Source organism: Parasteatoda tepidariorum, chromosome 4 (assembly GCF_043381705.1).
Source record: "Parasteatoda tepidariorum isolate YZ-2023 chromosome 4, CAS_Ptep_4.0, whole genome shotgun sequence".
NCBI lineage: Eukaryota > Metazoa > Arthropoda > Arachnida > Araneae > Theridiidae > Parasteatoda > Parasteatoda tepidariorum.
Window position 1 is genome coordinate 100878055 of NC_092207.1, and position 18387 is coordinate 100896441.

At 30.1% G+C, this 18387-nt stretch overlaps 1 protein-coding gene across 2 annotated transcripts in view; it reads right to left on the bottom strand.

Moving 5' to 3' along the window:
* Positions 1 to 903: 903 nt before the first annotated feature.
* The window catches only part of LOC107438849 (filamin-A), a 116952-nt gene continuing 99468 nt past the window's right edge, over positions 904 to 18387 (bottom strand). For both annotated transcript variants that reach the window (XM_071180270.1, XM_016051240.3), the window contains exons 25-39: positions 11182 to 11305; positions 10946 to 11086; positions 10739 to 10867; positions 9697 to 9870; positions 9134 to 9292; positions 8850 to 9053; positions 8069 to 8221; positions 7858 to 7986; positions 7478 to 7744; positions 5805 to 5942; positions 5471 to 5719; positions 4368 to 4538; positions 4080 to 4295; positions 3003 to 3200; positions 904 to 1767 (exon numbers count right to left, since the gene is read on the bottom strand). In XM_071180270.1, coding sequence (XP_071036371.1) covers positions 1580 to 1767; positions 3003 to 3200; positions 4080 to 4295; positions 4368 to 4538; positions 5471 to 5719; positions 5805 to 5942; positions 7478 to 7744; positions 7858 to 7986; positions 8069 to 8221; positions 8850 to 9053; positions 9134 to 9292; positions 9697 to 9870; positions 10739 to 10867; positions 10946 to 11086; positions 11182 to 11305 — 2640 coding nt within the window. In that variant the 3' untranslated portion in view covers positions 904 to 1579. The remainder of the gene's footprint in view (positions 1768 to 3002; positions 3201 to 4079; positions 4296 to 4367; positions 4539 to 5470; positions 5720 to 5804; positions 5943 to 7477; positions 7745 to 7857; positions 7987 to 8068; positions 8222 to 8849; positions 9054 to 9133; positions 9293 to 9696; positions 9871 to 10738; positions 10868 to 10945; positions 11087 to 11181; positions 11306 to 18387) is intronic.

Sequence of the window (18387 nt, forward strand, 5' to 3'; positions counted from 1 at the left end):
TTCTTCTGGTAGATGTTATCATTCTGAAAGAAACATTTCGCATGTAGGGATGGACATAGTCCGCGGAATAGATGTGATGCTACCATCCTGCCTTCCTCAATGATGAACGCCACAAAAACATTTCCTAGACCACAATGCTCCCTCCTGCAGCTTTGTCCCTTTTCGGCAATTTTGAAAGGGCTTTCAAACGTTTCACTCCGTATACTCCCACGTGTCTAAACCTGATTCATCAGAAAAAGCCACTTAGTGGACGTCCAGTTGCAATACTGGAGACAGCCTTCTTCGTCATCATTAACCATTCTACTGTTGTGAAGGACGCTGAATGAGACACTTTTGGTTCATCTCTAGATTGTTGTCAGTAGCTCACTCCTTAAAGCATAAATGTTGAATCTTAAACAACTGTTCACAAACCACTGCAATACTACGTCGGGGAACTTTCTATTTTTATTCTTTAATTGCAGCTCAAAAAGCGTGTTTTAAAAGATGGATTAATTTTTATCCATCAGTTTATTCTCCATAAAATAAAGAAAGAAGGAAAAGAGATAGAGAGAGTTTTTCAAACTTCTATTATAAAAATTGTTTTATCTAAGTCAAATGCTAAGCTAATTTCCTTAAACACGCATTTTGATCCATATCCCTTTACTTAAATACACATTCTGAGCTGCGTCTGCTTTTTAATCGCACTTATGTTTCGGCATCGATAATGTTGAGTTTTTGATTTTCTGGTGAAAAAAAAAAACGCTTATTAACTATCAGAAAGTAGACATTAACTTATAATATGTTTATGAAACTTTTTTCTACTATTTCAGGTAGAAATTGGATAAAAGCATTCTTTTGCCATTCTGTGCCTATCAAAAAAAAAAGAAAAAATTTTTAAAATTGGAGAGTAACTGACACATACAATGGAAGGAACAAAATTTATTTGATCTTTAAAGAATAAAATTGCAATAAACAAGCAAAATAAAATTGTTTTCTTTTTAAAAAAAATTCAAAATCTCAAATACATTATCAATAGTTTCATCAGAAAACACTAAATCTTTTTTATCTTAAAATAAATTTATAAAATGCCACAGTATAAACATCCTAAATTCTAAAAATTAAATATTTTTAAAATGAGAGATTAAGTACACATTTTTCTTTAGAATGAGATCAGCTTAAACAGAAATTGCAATGCTGAGAGATTTCTGAGCTCATAAATTATGAATCGAATAGTGGATGAAATTTTTGAAATTCATTTAAAAGTCTTAATAAATATAAATTATCCATAAACTTTGCAAACAACATAACATCAAAATATATAATATTCCTTTAAAGTAAGTTTCCGTTCGACACAAAATTTCATGTGTAGCGAGGCACTTAATGTTTTCACGTTGGATAAATTAAAAAGAACAATAAAACGACACGAAGTGGGTATACTAAACAAATCACGAGTAGTTTCACATGATCTGCATCGAGAAAACAGACTATGTAGGGAGAGGAGAAGCGAAACAACAAAACATTTGGCAACATGAATATAAAAACATATTTTCACGACAACAACCGAGAACTTCAAGCAGTTTTTGTTTCCTTTAAAAAAAAGTTAAGAGACTTCTACTTTGAATGGACTACCGGGGATATGGTCATCACCCCATTTGACAGCAACTACGTGGTCTCCCTTTTCTTTCACTGTGTAATTAACTTGATACATATTTTTTCCGATAGCTTTAACAAATACCTCCTCACATGGACCTTTGGGGCCATACACAGAACAGAAGAATAAGTTATTTCCTGTAAATAATCAAAGATCACATTATTTTATGTTTTTAAATCTTATATCAATTTCTACGAAAATAAAGTGAAAATATATTTTTTTTCCATGATAAGTTAATTAACAAATACATTAGAATGATATATAATGGGTCTGGTTTACTGAAATGCACTAAACCTAAATGTTAGATAATGGTGTATGTACTGAAATAAAAATTGCGATTTCAATTATATTTTAATGTATCCTAAAAGGATAGTTTCGATAGACTAAAGCACAGACATGGTCATACTATAGTTTCGGTTCGATAAGCAAGAACCTTCCACAGTGTCTCAACACCAAATGATGGTAGAGAAGTCAAGAGACAAACACAAAGTGGTTATAGAGATTGAGGAACAAGTTTAAACAAGATAATAAGAAAAAAGAGAGCTAAGAACTGGCGTAAGTTCAAATCCCCTCACATCTGTTCTGTTTTTTATCTCCACCTTTTTATCACGATGTTGTACAAACTTTTTCCTTCGCCGCTATTGGTTAAACCACTTTGCACGTCTCTCCACATCTCTACCATCATTTGGTGTTTTAGACACTGAAGAATGTTCTTGTTTATATAACCATTTCTGCTTCATTCACACATTTTCTTCCCTTATTTGTGTGTTTAAGACGTTTTAATGAAATTGAAAATAGCTAATGTAGCAGCCCATCCTAATGAAATGTGTATGCACACCCATGAACACCAAAACTACAACACTAGAACTGCCTTCATTCCATATCAGACATGAATCTAATTTTACATTTATATCACTCTTTTTACTGATCAATAAAAATTCAATATTTTTTAAAACAGCATGTTTGAATTCAACGATATTATAATTCATAATGTTTAATAAAATTTCTTTTTCATTTATGGTCTTTTTTACATAGAAGCATAACTCACACATAACTGTTAAACAACATGTTTGAATTCAACGATATTATAATTCATAACGTTTCATAAAATTTCGTTTTCATTTATGGTCTTTTTTACATAGAAGCATAACTGTGACATTAAGTATGTAGTAGTCACAGTTACGACAACTGTCCACTTGAAATATTTCAATTTCAAGGCTATTACATGTGAAATAATTATAGCAAGCATCCTCATCGTAACCAAGCAGATATTTCAAGCGAACAGATTTCGTACGTTATGAAATATCTACACACGTCATTTTACGAATTCTATTTTTAATCCGGTATTAAAAAATAGGAACTCTAAATTTACCTGCATCTGTGCAATTGACGGTGAATTGATTAGACCTATGCAAATGAGCTCGTTTTAGACCCATTCCTTTACTCGTTACTTTTGTAGCATCGGACCTAAACTTGGGTAAGTGATCAGCTTTCTGCTTTGCTTGTTTTGCACTTGTCTCAACAACAACCTGAGATTGTTCCTTAGTTCCGATATCTGTCACAGCACTACCTAAAATAAAAACGTCGGAATTTCGTCATAAAGTAGAGGAAAACATCATATTACCTTATAAAATAGTTCTTTGTTCATAGATAGTACAATATATTTTAAATTCGAGATTTATAAAAATGAAGATATGCTGTTTTTGATCCCTATAAATAGTGCTAAATTTTTATTGGGTGTTGATGCGATTTTTGTTATAACTATTTCAAATTTAAATCTACTAAAAGTTATAGAACGGGTTGAATGAGCAGAATTATAGATGCTCATTGGGTTCATTCTGAATCACAAAGTTTTAATATAAAGATAGCTGGCAAAATATTAGAAGTTATAAATGCATAGTTAATACATAAAACTTTTTAAAAAACTCAATGCATTTTTTAACATCCTATCGCACTGCTTTATCACTTTTCTCCATGGATGTCTGGAACTTTAACAGCAAGATCTCCGAATCATGCAGGCTTCGTAGTAGTTCAAAATAAAAATATTTTACAAAAAATCAAGATATTTTTTAGAGCAATACATGTTTACTATTTTTAAGGAGAAATGAGGGACTATAAAAATAGTGTCATCCATTACTTTGAAACTTTCTTTTGTTCAAAATATTTCTTTAATTTTCCAAAACATTAAAAAATAGAATAAAAAGATGATGTATATGCATTCCAAACGACTAAGTGTTGAGTTGTATCAAAACTATATAATCAAAAATAAGTGAATCAAAAATGACTACCTAAATTTAATGACTATTTTTTACAAATTATTAAAATAAAATAATAATCATTAAAAGGAATGACTGGTAAATAGCCATGTTTATTAAATCATAAGTTTTAATCAAGCTATAGCTATGAATATAACAAAGAATACACAAGAATTGTTCTAAAAACTATTTACCCGTGCATGGAACTTTAAATGGGCTTCCACCAATGTGATATCCATTGTATTTTACTGTAATGAAATAATCTCCTGGGGCTAATGGTGTATAACGTACTTTATAACCTTCTTCAACTTCAGTGCAATCCATAGATACTTTAGAGGGTCCATCGATAGTAACAGATAAAGTTCCAGTACCAGCACTGCATGTATCAACAATGAAATCTGTTTTGGTGCCTGTAAGTAAAATAATATTTCAATAAACGATGTCATCATTCATTCGTAATTCATAAAAAGAAATTAAATTACCAGATTTAGTTTCTTTCAAACCAGGACCGTAAGCTTGAACAGCTGCTGGATCTGAATCATCCTTGCCGATGAGTAGACGGAGAGGACTTTGTGGAATATGAACACCAGAACAACGTATGTGAATGAGGTGCACACCATTTTCACGTGGTACAAACCTTAATGCCCATTGATCTACATAAGGGTAATTAGACATCAATTAGAATTGTCATAAAAATAACTCTCTTCACATTTCACCATTTTTAAAATTTGTTTTTAATAAACTCAATTTTGAATTACCAGGAAACTAGGTCGCTTCCCTTAATAACAATTTTCAATAGCCATCAATCTTTGTAAAAATACCATAGCAACACTGAACAAAATATAATATTTTAAGTATTTCCGACTAATATGCATGATTCAACTAAAAGAAAAAATAATTCATACTTACTCAGATCTACTCGAAACAAATATTGGATCGACTTCTTGTGATAATTTAATATATTCAGGAAAAATATAATATAGAATGTATCGAGTGATAATCATGAGAGGCTTATCAAGAATTAATAGAGTATTAAACAAGAAACAGAGTATGAATAATTATATAAATCAGACTATTATTCGTAAAGTAGTCAGAAGAACTATAAATTAATAAAATATAAATACTTTTTTATTATTTTTAAATTTTATGAAAAATGCACGCTTTCCTGGATACTCCACCTGCTCACAGAACTCTAATATTTTACTAGTGTAAAAGTTAAAAATCTGTTAAATGTCAACAATTCTATATGTATGTCAGAAATATTTTTCACTAACATCAACAAATATCAACATTCAGCATGCTTTGAGAGTGTGTCATTATCAATCTTTTTCACTTACATCCGTACCATCGGTGTATGTTAAATGATTTGCTGATACAAATAAAAAATATATAACAGAACTCTTTTTTCAATTTTCACCATGCGGAATGTCTGTCGACATTGTGAGAGAAACGTTATGATATTCCAAACATTCACAATGTTGACAGTATTTGGTGATGTAAGATATTTAAAAGATATTTCGGAATCATCCCATGAAAAGGAAACACTATTATGCATTAGATTGGAAATAAATGAATGAATCCTTACCAGCATCTAAAGGAGTAATAAAGCAATCATCTTCTGTTCCAGAGGGTGAGATGACTTTTCCATCTAAATTTCCTTTGGCTCCATTCATGAGAATGGCAATGGCTACAGGTTTGTTAATTTGATTAAAACTCTCTGGAATATGAGCCAGTTCAATCTTTGAGGTGTCACCCGTTGAAGGCAACATGTACACGTGGTAGGGACTGTCCGGGATGTGCTGTTCATTGAACTTGATACCCACTCTATAGTCACCTTTTAATTGAGAAGACAATATTGGAATTAACTACAGAAATAACTCTCTCTCTGTATATAGATAAGGTTTGTTTTGAATTCATACCTGGCTCAGTCACCTTATACTTCACGTAACACGAACCATCTTTAGAGTCTTTGAAGTCAATGTCAGCTTTTGATGGACCTTCCACCGATATAGCAAGACTTCCTGCACCAGCTTCTCTCGTCCAAACATTAAACTCACCTTAAATATTCAATGACAATATCTTTAAGTACAATTCATTTTAATGATTTAAGTGAACTTTAAAGAAATATTTTATTTTCTAAATATAAATCATTTTGAACAAACATCCTTTAATCTTACTATAAATAAAAAATAAATCAACAAAACAATACTTTTTTTTAAATATCTGTAGTAATTGCTAATAATTGAGATCTTTAAGCGAGAGTATGTTTTGAATATTTAATCTTTTAATAGATGGAACATTAGACACCATTTCAAAATAAAGTCTTCAAAATAATTCATATATATTACGGGTATATTATTCAAAAAGGATAAATAAAATGCTTTTTCAATAAATTTAAAATTGCATGCATCCATTTGGATCTGAAACTATATATTTTTAAATAGCAATAGCAGCAAATAAATAAAACAATAATAAAATTGGATTTCTAATTTTTGCAAGCAAACTATATCATTAAAATAACCAGTTCAAATAGAAGAATTATTTAAAACACTAAAGGGTCATATAAAAAAAATAGTGCGTGGAGTCCCTCCGCGCGGAAGAAGTGAAACTTCGTAATGTGTAAATGAAAATAGGAAGGGGTAGAAATTGATTTTTAGTGAAATCATATTGTTTCTTTAAGACAAACTTTATTAACATTGCTTACAATTCACAATTGATCGCATCTTTTAATTATCATTTTCGAGTGGAGAAATATCCAAATCTATAACATTTACAATGGGATTATGATAACTAAAGTAAGATACGAAATGTTTGAGTTCTATTTTTTCAATATTTCTTGCAAAAACTGCATCAATGGTAGTTCCCCCTTTGGTTGTTGGATCATTCCTAACATTTATTACTTCCAATCCAAATTTGTCTTTGAGGAAGGTTAATAATGTTTCAGATTCAGGTAACGAGAAATTCACATTAAAATCTCCTACAAGGATCACGGGCCGTTCGTTGCCATGGTAGCGTTAAACGTTTAACACAAACTTGTTGGAAGTCGCATTAGAAGTTTCACTTCAAAAATCTTCGAAATTTATTTTAGCTTTAAAATCTCATTATAAAGCATAACTTTTAAGCTACGATCATTCCTGCTTGAATGCTTCATCCATAATGAGATAGGATCAAATAAAGATCTCATTCAAATAGTGAATCAACTCCATTTATTTGAAAATAGAGTCCCTTCCACGTTCATTTCCATTTTAAAACTTCCAGCTTATTTTTCACAGCTAAGCAGGAACACTACAAATCACACAAAAAAGGAAAAACATTCTTAAGACAAGATCTGTATTTCAAAATGAACAAAGAAAGAGTCGGCTTATTACAATGAAGGCCTTAATGGTAAATTCTTTAAAGTGGAAAGTGAAAATTTTCAGAAGGTTTTAAATTATGAAAAATAATTTTAAAGTGAGAATAATGTAAATGTGATTTAGCCAGTAATAAAATTTAGAAGAAGTAAAAATTAATATATGAACTCCCACACTTTCTAACCTAAGCGTGATTAGCGTTTTTAGCTCTTTAATGATGAAATCAAGTGATAGAGACTCACATATCTCGCTAACAGTTCCTCTGTATAAGCCAGGTCCTCCAGCATGAACTTTATGGGAGCCATGGTCTCTGAAAGGGCCAACAGTGAATTGAAATGGTGATCCAGGAATGTGGAGATCTTTGCATCGTACACTGACTGTATGCACACCCGTCTCCTTCGGAACAAAATGAACATTGTAACTACACTCATCACAGTCAGCGATGCTGGCATCTTCGGTGACACCAGATGGTGATGTGACTTTGGCAGACATATCAAATGCACTAGATCCTAGGAGAAGAGAATGCACCATACAGTAACATAATTTTTATTTTTAACATTCATAAATTATCAAACAGTGTATAGAAAAGCGGGCATCTTGAATAAAACAATGGTAAACATACCGGGAAGCCTGAAAGTAAGTTTACATTCATTGCCAACATCAACAACTGGTGCAGATTCTCGTTGCTTTTTAATAAATTCTCTCTGAATATTAGATCCTTCACCTAATACTTTCACAGTAAAAGGACTTCCTGTCAAAAAACAATGGAAGCAATTTCATTTTTATAATACTTTATTTTATTATTCATTTTTAATTTTTTAATTTTTGCTTACCTGGTACGTGATGATCAGCAAACTTCAGATTTACAATATAATATCCTGGCTCAGTGGGCTTATAGCCTACAGTCAATGTGCCATTTTCATTATCTTTGCAGTTAATTTCAGCTTTACTGGGTCCTTCAACAGAAAGACTAAGGCCTCCAAAACCTGCATTAAAAATCACAATAAAAAATTACTTATGCATATTTGCTAGTGACATATATCATTTTAAGAATAATAAACGCATAACCGTTGAAATACATTTTAAATGAAAAAAAAAATATTTTTCAAAATAATTGTCCAAAAAAAAATTCGTTTAATTGTAATAAATAATTTGCGGTGAAATCCTTTTCATAGTGTGGCAATACAACACTATTAAAATAATTCCATAACATTGCTTTCCAAAAGAAATTGTAACTCTATTCTTATTTATAGTTTAATAAGTAAATAGTTTTTGCATCTCTATATTCATATTTGTAAGAATTATAATTTTAAAATTGAAACTTATGACATTATATTATTATTCGTCAATTGATAAATAGATGATGGGCATTGATAATAAAGTTTTATTAATAGATTGTAAATCATCCAGATATACCTACTAAACACCCTAAGCTTAAATATAACATAAGAAGCTATTATATTTCAATATAAAGTTGAACTCGATTGTTACAAAAAAAAATGATTTTCATTTAGTTAACAAATATTGTTGATACAAAACAAAACTGCTCTTTTCTTTATCTAGAAAAACATTTTAGAAATTTAAAATGAATCACACGAGAGTATGGAATCATACCGGCTTCCTTTGTATCAATTGTGAACTGATTTTCAACATGAGTCTTTCCTTCCTTGATAGCATTGCCGATGACCTTCACCTTAGTGGCATCGCCAATCTCTTGATCTAACACATTGATTTGGAACGGACTTCCTTGAATATGATTGCCCTGTCGCTTAACGTTAACCATGTGCGGTCCGGCTTCACGGGGAGTGAAAGAAATTCCTGCCATTCGACAAAGAAAATTTAATTAATTGAGTGAATGCTACTGAACAGTATTAAGAGATTGTTGTCCAGAATATTACCTAAATGACCATTTGGCAATGTTTTCAGAAAACAGGGTTCCTCTAGACCTGATGGAGAGACAATACTAGCATTCAGATTTCTGGCATCTTTTTCTTGTACTTTCAGTGAAACTTCGCTAGAGTGACCCACTGATATTTGATTTCTTTTTCGGCCTTCACCTAAAAAACATTCGCATTTATAGTTAATAAGGTTAATTCATAGTAAACGTTCAATGCATTGAAATATTACATTACCAAATTAAAATCTAATTAGGTTAGGTACATATACAAAATTATGTTTAATGCCAATACCAAATTATATTTCGATCAATAGTTAAAAACGTTTCTCAGTCATGTTTTAGGTCACAATGCAGAAACTTAATTTATTGCATTCTGATTCAAAAAATTTACTGTTACATCAAAAGTCAATAAGAAATCTTACATTGCATCATTCTAAGGAATAAAAAAAAACTTTAAAAGCTTTGAAAACTGCATTTCTTTTCAATAAATACTATATTCCTAAGATTTTATTAGAATTTGAAATCTAAATTTCGCAACCAAAATTTAGTAAAAAATTATCAAACCTGTAATTTTTGCTGTAAAAGGACTTCCTGCAATGTGCTTGCCAGCAAATTTGACAGAAATCTTATATTCTCCAGGAGCTGCAGGCAAGTAATTAACAGCAACTGTTCCGTCTTTGTTATCGTGGCACGTTATTTCCGCTTGAGAAGGTCCCTGGACTGCAACATCAAGTCCACCTAAAATATAGGTTTACGTGAAATTCACCATTTCAAATTAAAAAGCGAGATTACAGCTTAGCTCTTTGTCAAAAACTTTAATTAAATGAATTTATCGATCAGAGATATTTATTATTTGAAATAATGTGCGTGATAACTAATTTAATTAATTACTGATTAATTATCACCCACTTAATTTCTTTACTTATTTGGTATGCGAATAAAAACAATGTATATAAAAAAATATACGACAGTTTTGAGATTTTGCCTAAGTATTTTCTAGCAATTTAAAAGACTTTCAGAGTTCAGTAAAAGATGACGGGATTATTTTTATGATTTCAAGGTTAGTTTTTTTATTAACATATTATTAGAAAATTATGAAGGAAACAAGCATATAACAATGTTATACAGATAAATTCGATATAATAGAATGAAAAGTGGTTTCAAGTTAATAAAAATTTACTTTAAAAAAATAACACTGAAATTTGTCTCAAATTAGTTAGAAACATTTTTAATCCAAATATTAACCCTTATTTGGACAAAATAAAATAAAAAAATAACTTTTACATACATTCTTTATAAAAAAAATATTTTTACATTTTTATGTATCATAAACATATCAACATAAATAAAGTAAAAGCTAAGATGCAATGTAAATTGTAAGTCACTGGTAAACAAATAAATATTTAATTTTAAAACTATACTTTGTTCCACAGAAGAAATAAAGAAAGAAATGATTTGAGAATAACAAAACTGAAACTAAAAATATATTTGCCCTTAAAAAAAATTCACATTTTATTTATATTTTAAAATTCCCACTATATTACATATCACCAATCCTTAATTGAAAAAAATTCAATACTAAAAATTAATTTTATAAATAATATACCTGCTCCCGCATCCTTTGTATAAATTGTAAAATTAGCAGGTTCACCAGCAATGCCTCTGCTCAAACCTGGACCATGTGCAGTCACAAAACCACTTGTAATTGAATCCACATAAATTTTGAATGGACTGCCTGTAAAATAAATAAATAAATAAATGCACATTCATTAAACATATCATTCTATTTTATCAGGAACCATGAATTATTTACCTGGTATATGTTCTTGATTGTATTTCACATGCAACTCATGTAAACCTTCTTCCCTTGGATCGTACTTAATAGAAATGGTCCCATCTTGGTTGTCTATGACAACCGGCTTATCGAATTTTCCTGATGGCATTTTGATATCAGCTGAGACAAAACCATATTTATTAATTCAAGTTTTTTTAAAATAAAAAACAAAATGTAAGGAATGTTTTGCAAAGCATAAGAGAAAATTTTGTTACCAGTTATTTGGCCTGTGCCAGGAAGAACTATGCTATGTAACTCGACGCTTCTAAACTGAGTGGTTCGAGATTGAGTTGTGCGTGTTTTAGTAACACTCTTTCTTTGAACCTCTTCAGTAACAGCCTGAAAGAATGTCATAAATTCACTATCTCATTCCTAAATAACACTCATTTCAATGAGAAGAAAATAAAACTTTTCCAAATATAAAGATAGAAAGACAGTAAAAATGGATTCAAGATTACCACGAATTTTAATCCAAAATAACATATTGCGAATCATAGGATATTTATATCTTAAAGATATTTTTTTATTCAGATATATTCTTAGTAAGTCGCAAGAACACAGTTTTTGTCAAAAAAAAAGTTTTGTTCCTTCAAACAGCCTAATTCTTGATAAATAAAATTTTCGTGAACTTGAGACGATTGATAATTCCGATATAAGCATTTTTAAGAACGTCTTCCAAAAGTAGTAAACTCATAACANTTGTTTATTCGAGAATATATAGAGAGAGAGAGAGAGAGAGAGAGAGAGAGCAAGAGAAACTATCCCAATACATGCTGTTGCATTTTTAAGTAAATAGAACGAAAATCTAGGAAATTATCGCGAGCAATTGGTTAAAATCAAGAATCCTAAATTAAAAATTTACTACATAATTGTCTTTGTATATTTAAGAGTCATTTACTAATGATTTCATATAATTATTGGTTTTCAGAAATTTAGGAGATTAAATCTCAACCTCACGAAGATTACCCCTATACTATGTCCTGCTGAGCACTAAAGTCGTATATATTAAAATAAGTAAGTTACTAAATGTCTAATAGTCCCTATGTGAACAGAAAATATTTCGAAACTCTTCACAAAAAAAACTATTTATGAATTAAATGTAGGGTTTAAAAATGGCACATGATCCAAAAAAAAAGCATAAAAAAGAATAGATAATGTGCTAATGTCTTTCTATGATGAACTGCAATAAATTGTTTAGCTTAAAGTGTTTGAGCTTAAGCAGTTTTCGGACTCGCAATACACGCAGTGTTTAGCGATAGTCAAATAATTAAAAATCGAAACTTCTTTCTTAACGCTTAAAAAACAAATTATGTATATATACAATTTTTATTCTTTTTCTTTCTTTCTTTTTTCTTTTGCATTCTTGACTAGTCTATCTTCCGATTTCGTGAGCAAAATGCAGAAATTCTTGAGACTAAAAATGCGTGAGACCATACCTTCTTTGCCAGAAACATACAACAGACACCGTCTGGGACTCAGATTTTTATGTCTAAAATATTGTTCCCACCGTTATCGTTATTTAAGGCATGTGTTGATAACCTCCCATCAACAAATGCTAAGTGATTTTGCAATGTTTGCATTCCGAGATTTTTTTTTTAGTATTATTATTTATTTTATGTAGTTGAACTAGAAAAAAATCAACACTTTCCAAAATAAACTTAAGAGATGCGTCACGTTCAGTATGGAGAATACTCACCTCTCACAATGGTCTTATCCGTGAAACAAAGCTCAAATATCGTTCTTATTTTTGTTTTATTTGACTTTTAAAAACGACAATGACTAATTCTCAAAATATTTTCTTCAGTTTATTTCCGAGTGCTTTAATGTGACACTTTCGGCTGTCAGGGTACGTAAAAAAATAAAAGAAACGAAAAAGAAAACTAATTGATTTATGGCATCTAGATGGAGGAATATTCTATATTTAGCCCATAACGGCGTTTTTCTGTAGGCTCCGCCGCCACCTTAACAAAACGAAACTTTTGTCGAGTCGACATTGTGCGAATAGCAATAAAGTGAAGTGAAATGGGCCACTGTCTTATGAATAACGCTACATAGAGGGCCAATGACTTCTCATCATAAAGAGGAACACAGTAATATCGTTAGTAGTTGGGGAGTTATCAAAATATAGGTTAAGATACTGAAAGGAATTTTAATGTTGAATGATGAGAGAATGGTTCATAAAGTTTAACAACTCGCGAAAAAAGTTATAACCTGATCACAAAATGCCTAAAGAATTAAATATACTTTAGCCAAATTTTAATGGCGCAGTATTTACCGAAATTAAAATAGATCAAGGTTCAGTTAATATGGAAATAGCGTTCTGTCCCATTCATTCTCCTCCGTGAACTAATTAACGAAATTTAAAAATGTATCTGGCAAAGAAAACGAATTCTAAGAAAACGTCCTTAATAAATTTCGATCTAATTTTAATTCAAGAATGCTTGCGAAAAACAGTTTGGCGAAATTAAATTTAAACGAAAAATGAAAGGCTAAGAGATTTTATAAAAAAAATTACATTTTCATCGTTCTATTATATTTGTAACTTGACTGTACCAATATACAGATTTTTTTTAAAAATATTTCATGAAAATTGTGATACTGCATATCTCGGATTCTTTGTATAAGTAGATTTCCCATTTTTGATAACGAGATAGCAAGCTTCTGGTATAGCGAGTTAATTCGACAGCTGAAAAACCAAATATAAACACTTCTAAAATTAAAGAAGCATAAAAAAAAAGAATTCCTAAGACTAGAATTTTTTTTTTTTAAAGTTTAAAATGTTTCGCATTGATCTCTTTGAATATGATACATTTCCCCTCCCATAAAGACGCGATGCTCCTTTAGTGTTTAAATGACGCGTGGCAAAATGTGGATTTAAAAATGTTATTGTAAATAAATTCTTTGAAAAAGAGTGAAATTTCGAATTCTTTGGAGACTTTTTTTATGGAATTAAACAGATCAGGATGAAGTCCCATAGCAAAGTGGGATCCGTATGACGATACTACTAACCTTATTGATTTCGACACAGATGATGTTTAGCTTTACGTTAACTTTTAAATTGTAGCTTTACGGCATGTTTTTAAAAGTTTTCATTATGGTTTAGTTTTTGAAGTACTCTAATAAATTATCGCAATTTTTCTTACTCTTAATTTTTTTGTCTAAACGTAATTCAGTAAACTGTTTCTAAAAAACATTTGAAGAAAATAAGTTAAGAGAAGAAATTGAATATATCGGTATATTATTTGAAAATAAAGTATTTAAAAAGATTTTTGAAAGGGGTAAATTTATACAGAGTTTATCATATTTATCTCATTATTTATAATATATAGATATTTCTTGATCAAGAATCTCCGTAACCGGTAAATAAGTAGACCCCCTGATTTTCGTTAAATTTAGGGCATTTGTAAAGTCGACACCAGGATATGCAGACAACCAATAGAAAAATTTACTCAGTGGGGAATCGCAACGACGGTTAATGTATAAACAAAAATTAGTGCTTCTATGGATGGGGTGAAAAATGAAAAAAATTACAAAAAGGATTAATTAATAGTTTTGCAAACACTTTCGATAGATGCTATTCAAAGTTATAGAGCTCCTTAAGTACTCTTTCATCCAAAACATTAACACACAGTAATGAGAGATTAGTCAAACAGCGAAAATAAATCTGGCACATCTTTGAATTTTTAACACTCCCTGAACGTGTTAACCATAAACATTGTGACTGTCTTTTTCAGCTTTTGTTTATTCGAGATGAAAATTTACAGTCTGTTTACGCATTTCACTCTTTCTTCCATTAGCACTGATTCGAGAAATAGGAGGATGTGTAAAAATAAACATGGCAAAACTTGACAATTGTTTCTACCACATAAAATGCATTGTTGACTTAAATGACTGAATAAAGTGTTCCAAACATTTCCCTATGCTTTGTATGTAACCACCTAATAGTTTTAATGAGGAAAATTCTTCGATTCCTTTTGCTCTTAATTTTTATTCTAGAAATGGCACCTTTTCTCGACTTTCTGTATGCAGTAAGTAATTAATCCTATCAAAGTGAACTAGTATTAATCTATAGAAAGTTTGAGGATTTGATTTTTACGATGCATAGAGATAAATTTGCTTCCAACAATCTTATAAATATAAATATAGTATAATGTGACTTCTTATAAGGAATGAAGAACTAGTGTATTTACTATAACGCTACAATTTTGCAATTGGAATGTGCATAAAAAAATTTTTAATTATAAAAAAAGTTGCAGGAATTATACTGCTGATTAGTTGGTTAACTATTAAATAGAAATTGTAGTACCTAACTTTACTTAGACCTCTTTAATTCAGACTTTCAAGAACAAAAGTACGGATAAAACTGGCAATTAGTTTTGATTCTATTGAATGGATATGTATATTGCAATTGAATTGAAGTATATAGTAATTGAATGTATGCATATTGCTATGATTTATTTCCATACATCTTACCAGCAAACTAACAATTGACATAAACTTAAGAACTTTAACAATAAAGAATAATTCTATAATCTTTATTTATAAAGCCTACTCGGTTATTAAACCGATCGAAAGATAAGAAGTTTTACTGCAATGAAGTTCAATATTAATATGAAGAAAGCTTATTTTTATGTCGTTTTTGGGTACATCAAGAATTTTTATAGACATGATTTCTTGCTCTTTTGAAGTTGGTGAAATCTGCATAAGATGAATTCTTACTCACTTAAGAAAACGAAACAATTTTAGTACTTGTTATTAACTTGAAAATACAGTTCTAGATCTAATAAAACTGGTGCATTACAAAAGGCTAGTAGAAGCATTATAATTAAAGTGAGACATATAAATAGGATATATATACAGAAGTGAGTGAAGAAAACGGTGCCTCACCGTGAATTAAGGAATCTTTTAATATAATCCCAAGAACGAATGGTGAAGAAAGAAAAAGAGTTACTTTGACTTTAACTAATCAAATTGATGCGTGCTATTTAGTTTAGGTACTTATCATATTTGAACAAAATAAAAAGTATAGGTGATGGGGGTCTTACATTATAAATATCGAACCAGGAAACGACGAAACAAGTGTGTCCATAGAATAAAATTCATTTCATAACAGATTTTTACCATACCATCTAAATGTATTATTTGTGGTACTATGTTGCCCATAACTTAAAACTGATAATATTTTGTGCGGTTTGTAGTGAGGTCTTCTAGGAGTGAGGTATTTAAAAATATTGTAATTTTTTTCTCTAAATCTATGTGTTGCCAGCTCTCAAAATCTATAAGCGTTAGTATCACATCAAGAAAATTCTTCTTCTTCATTCAGTAACCCAAAGAGCATTGTTTTTATATGTATTTCAAGGTAGGCATTTATCAAGTCGTATTTACAAATGAGGCAGACATTCGGAAATGGATCAGAGTGTGAACAGGATCTCACGTTGACGCACCTGCATTTCTATGCATGAGATTCCAAGGGCATTAGAATTTGATCTACAAAAAGAAGTTACCTTGGATTCAACTCAAAACTGTCGTATCATTTGTAACCTGGCTTTTATTCAAGTGGATGTGATAAGCAGAAAACCACAAAAGATTCTTCACCAAGGCAACAACAACCAACTCAAAAGCTACAAGATCTTCATCAATCGCTCTAGGAAAAGATACGGTTGAGCGAAACAAAGGATGCTACTGACATTTGCTTAGTACTTCCTGATGATAAATGATGAATCTGTAATCATTTAAATCCTAAGCGTTATTCACTAAAAGGTTTTCGCGATCATCTCATTACTTACATTAAAGCGTTCAGCACTTTTTCTTGAATGATAAAATATTTAATTGAAAGTTTGAATTTTACTTATTACCGCGAAAAAACGTAATGTTTGAAATCTTTACTTTTATTTACAAAAGACAAAATCTTATAACGGTAATGATCCTTGCATTTCGAAAAATATTAAGAAGCCTTTTAAGAGTTTGGATTTATAAAAGTATGCCAATAAATCCGGTGTGCCACAATTGGTGTCGAAGAAGACGTGAGAAAAAACTGAGCTCATGTGAAACAAAGATATAAAACAACAGAGTTTCTATAAAACATCAATGCTTCAACTACATATTTAGTCAACACATACAGTCTATTAAATAACACTCTTAAAGATAAGCACTGCCGGGTCGTTTGTTTCAAGAAACAATTTATTTTAAATTAGTCCTATTTCATTTTCAAAAACTCTGAATAAAAAATAATCCCTTCATAATCTTGGAAAGAATTTAAATAATAAATAAAGACTCATTTTAAAAGAAAAGAAAAGAAATTACAAAGTAGAAAGACAAAAAGAAAGGTTTGTTTTAAGAAAAACTAATATAACTTACATACATTTTGGATAATATACCTTTTTTTTGCCTAAACAAATTCGATTTAGTATTTTTTAGCTATCACACAGAAGATGCATAAATAATATCTTAATAGGTATCTGCAACCTATTTAGTATTAACGCCATAAAAAATGTTTCATTTCATTACGTAAAAAAGATTAAACGCAACTTATTAAGCAATTTTTTTTTCATTTATTAAAACGTAAGGCGTTTGAGGTTTATTCTTAAGTCTATTTTACCTGCCTCACAGTTTTCAAATAACAAGCGGATAATTTGGCACGAATTTTTAACCTTCACGCACTAAGAAGTTGAATGTTTTCTTTTTCTTCTTCATTAATGGAATTAAAAAAGAAAGATTAAGTTGCAAAAGACGTACATTAATTCACTTATGAATGAGCTGAGATTTAGTAGCAAACACTGAGATTCCTCTTTCATAATCAGTTTATTTTTAGGTTTACGCGAACTGCAGAAAAGTGAAGTATATTAAAGAGATACGTCATTTAATTCTTTCATTCAACTATTTAAAGACGTTTAGACACACATTTTGGCATTACTGCTCCCTCACGAAAATCATATCTCACATTAAGGCAAAGGGGAAAAAAAGATATACTATAAAAAAGCGATCCATTTAATTCCTTTTTTTTCCGGGGTTAATGTATAGTACAAGACTTTCAGCAGCATCTTATTAGAAAATGAAATTTATAGAGTTATGCTCGTATAGCTCTTGAAAACGAATCTATATTTATTGTCATGTGTTTCAAATTTTATAGTAAGTAATGGAATCAGTAGCAAAAGTAAAGTAAAATATACAAAAATTATAATTTGCGAGTCATTATTGCCTTATGATTAGAAAAATATATCTAGTTTTTCCTGTTAAACTCATTTGATTACCAATGAATCTAAGAATTTACGTTGTACTTTTATTGTTTTAAAATTAAAAAGAAAATAAATTTATAGCACATAAACTAGTGAGAAATAACAAAACAGACGCGATCAGTATTCTTCAATATCAATACCAAAACTCCTTATTATGTAATAGGTGGAAAAAAAATTATAATAACC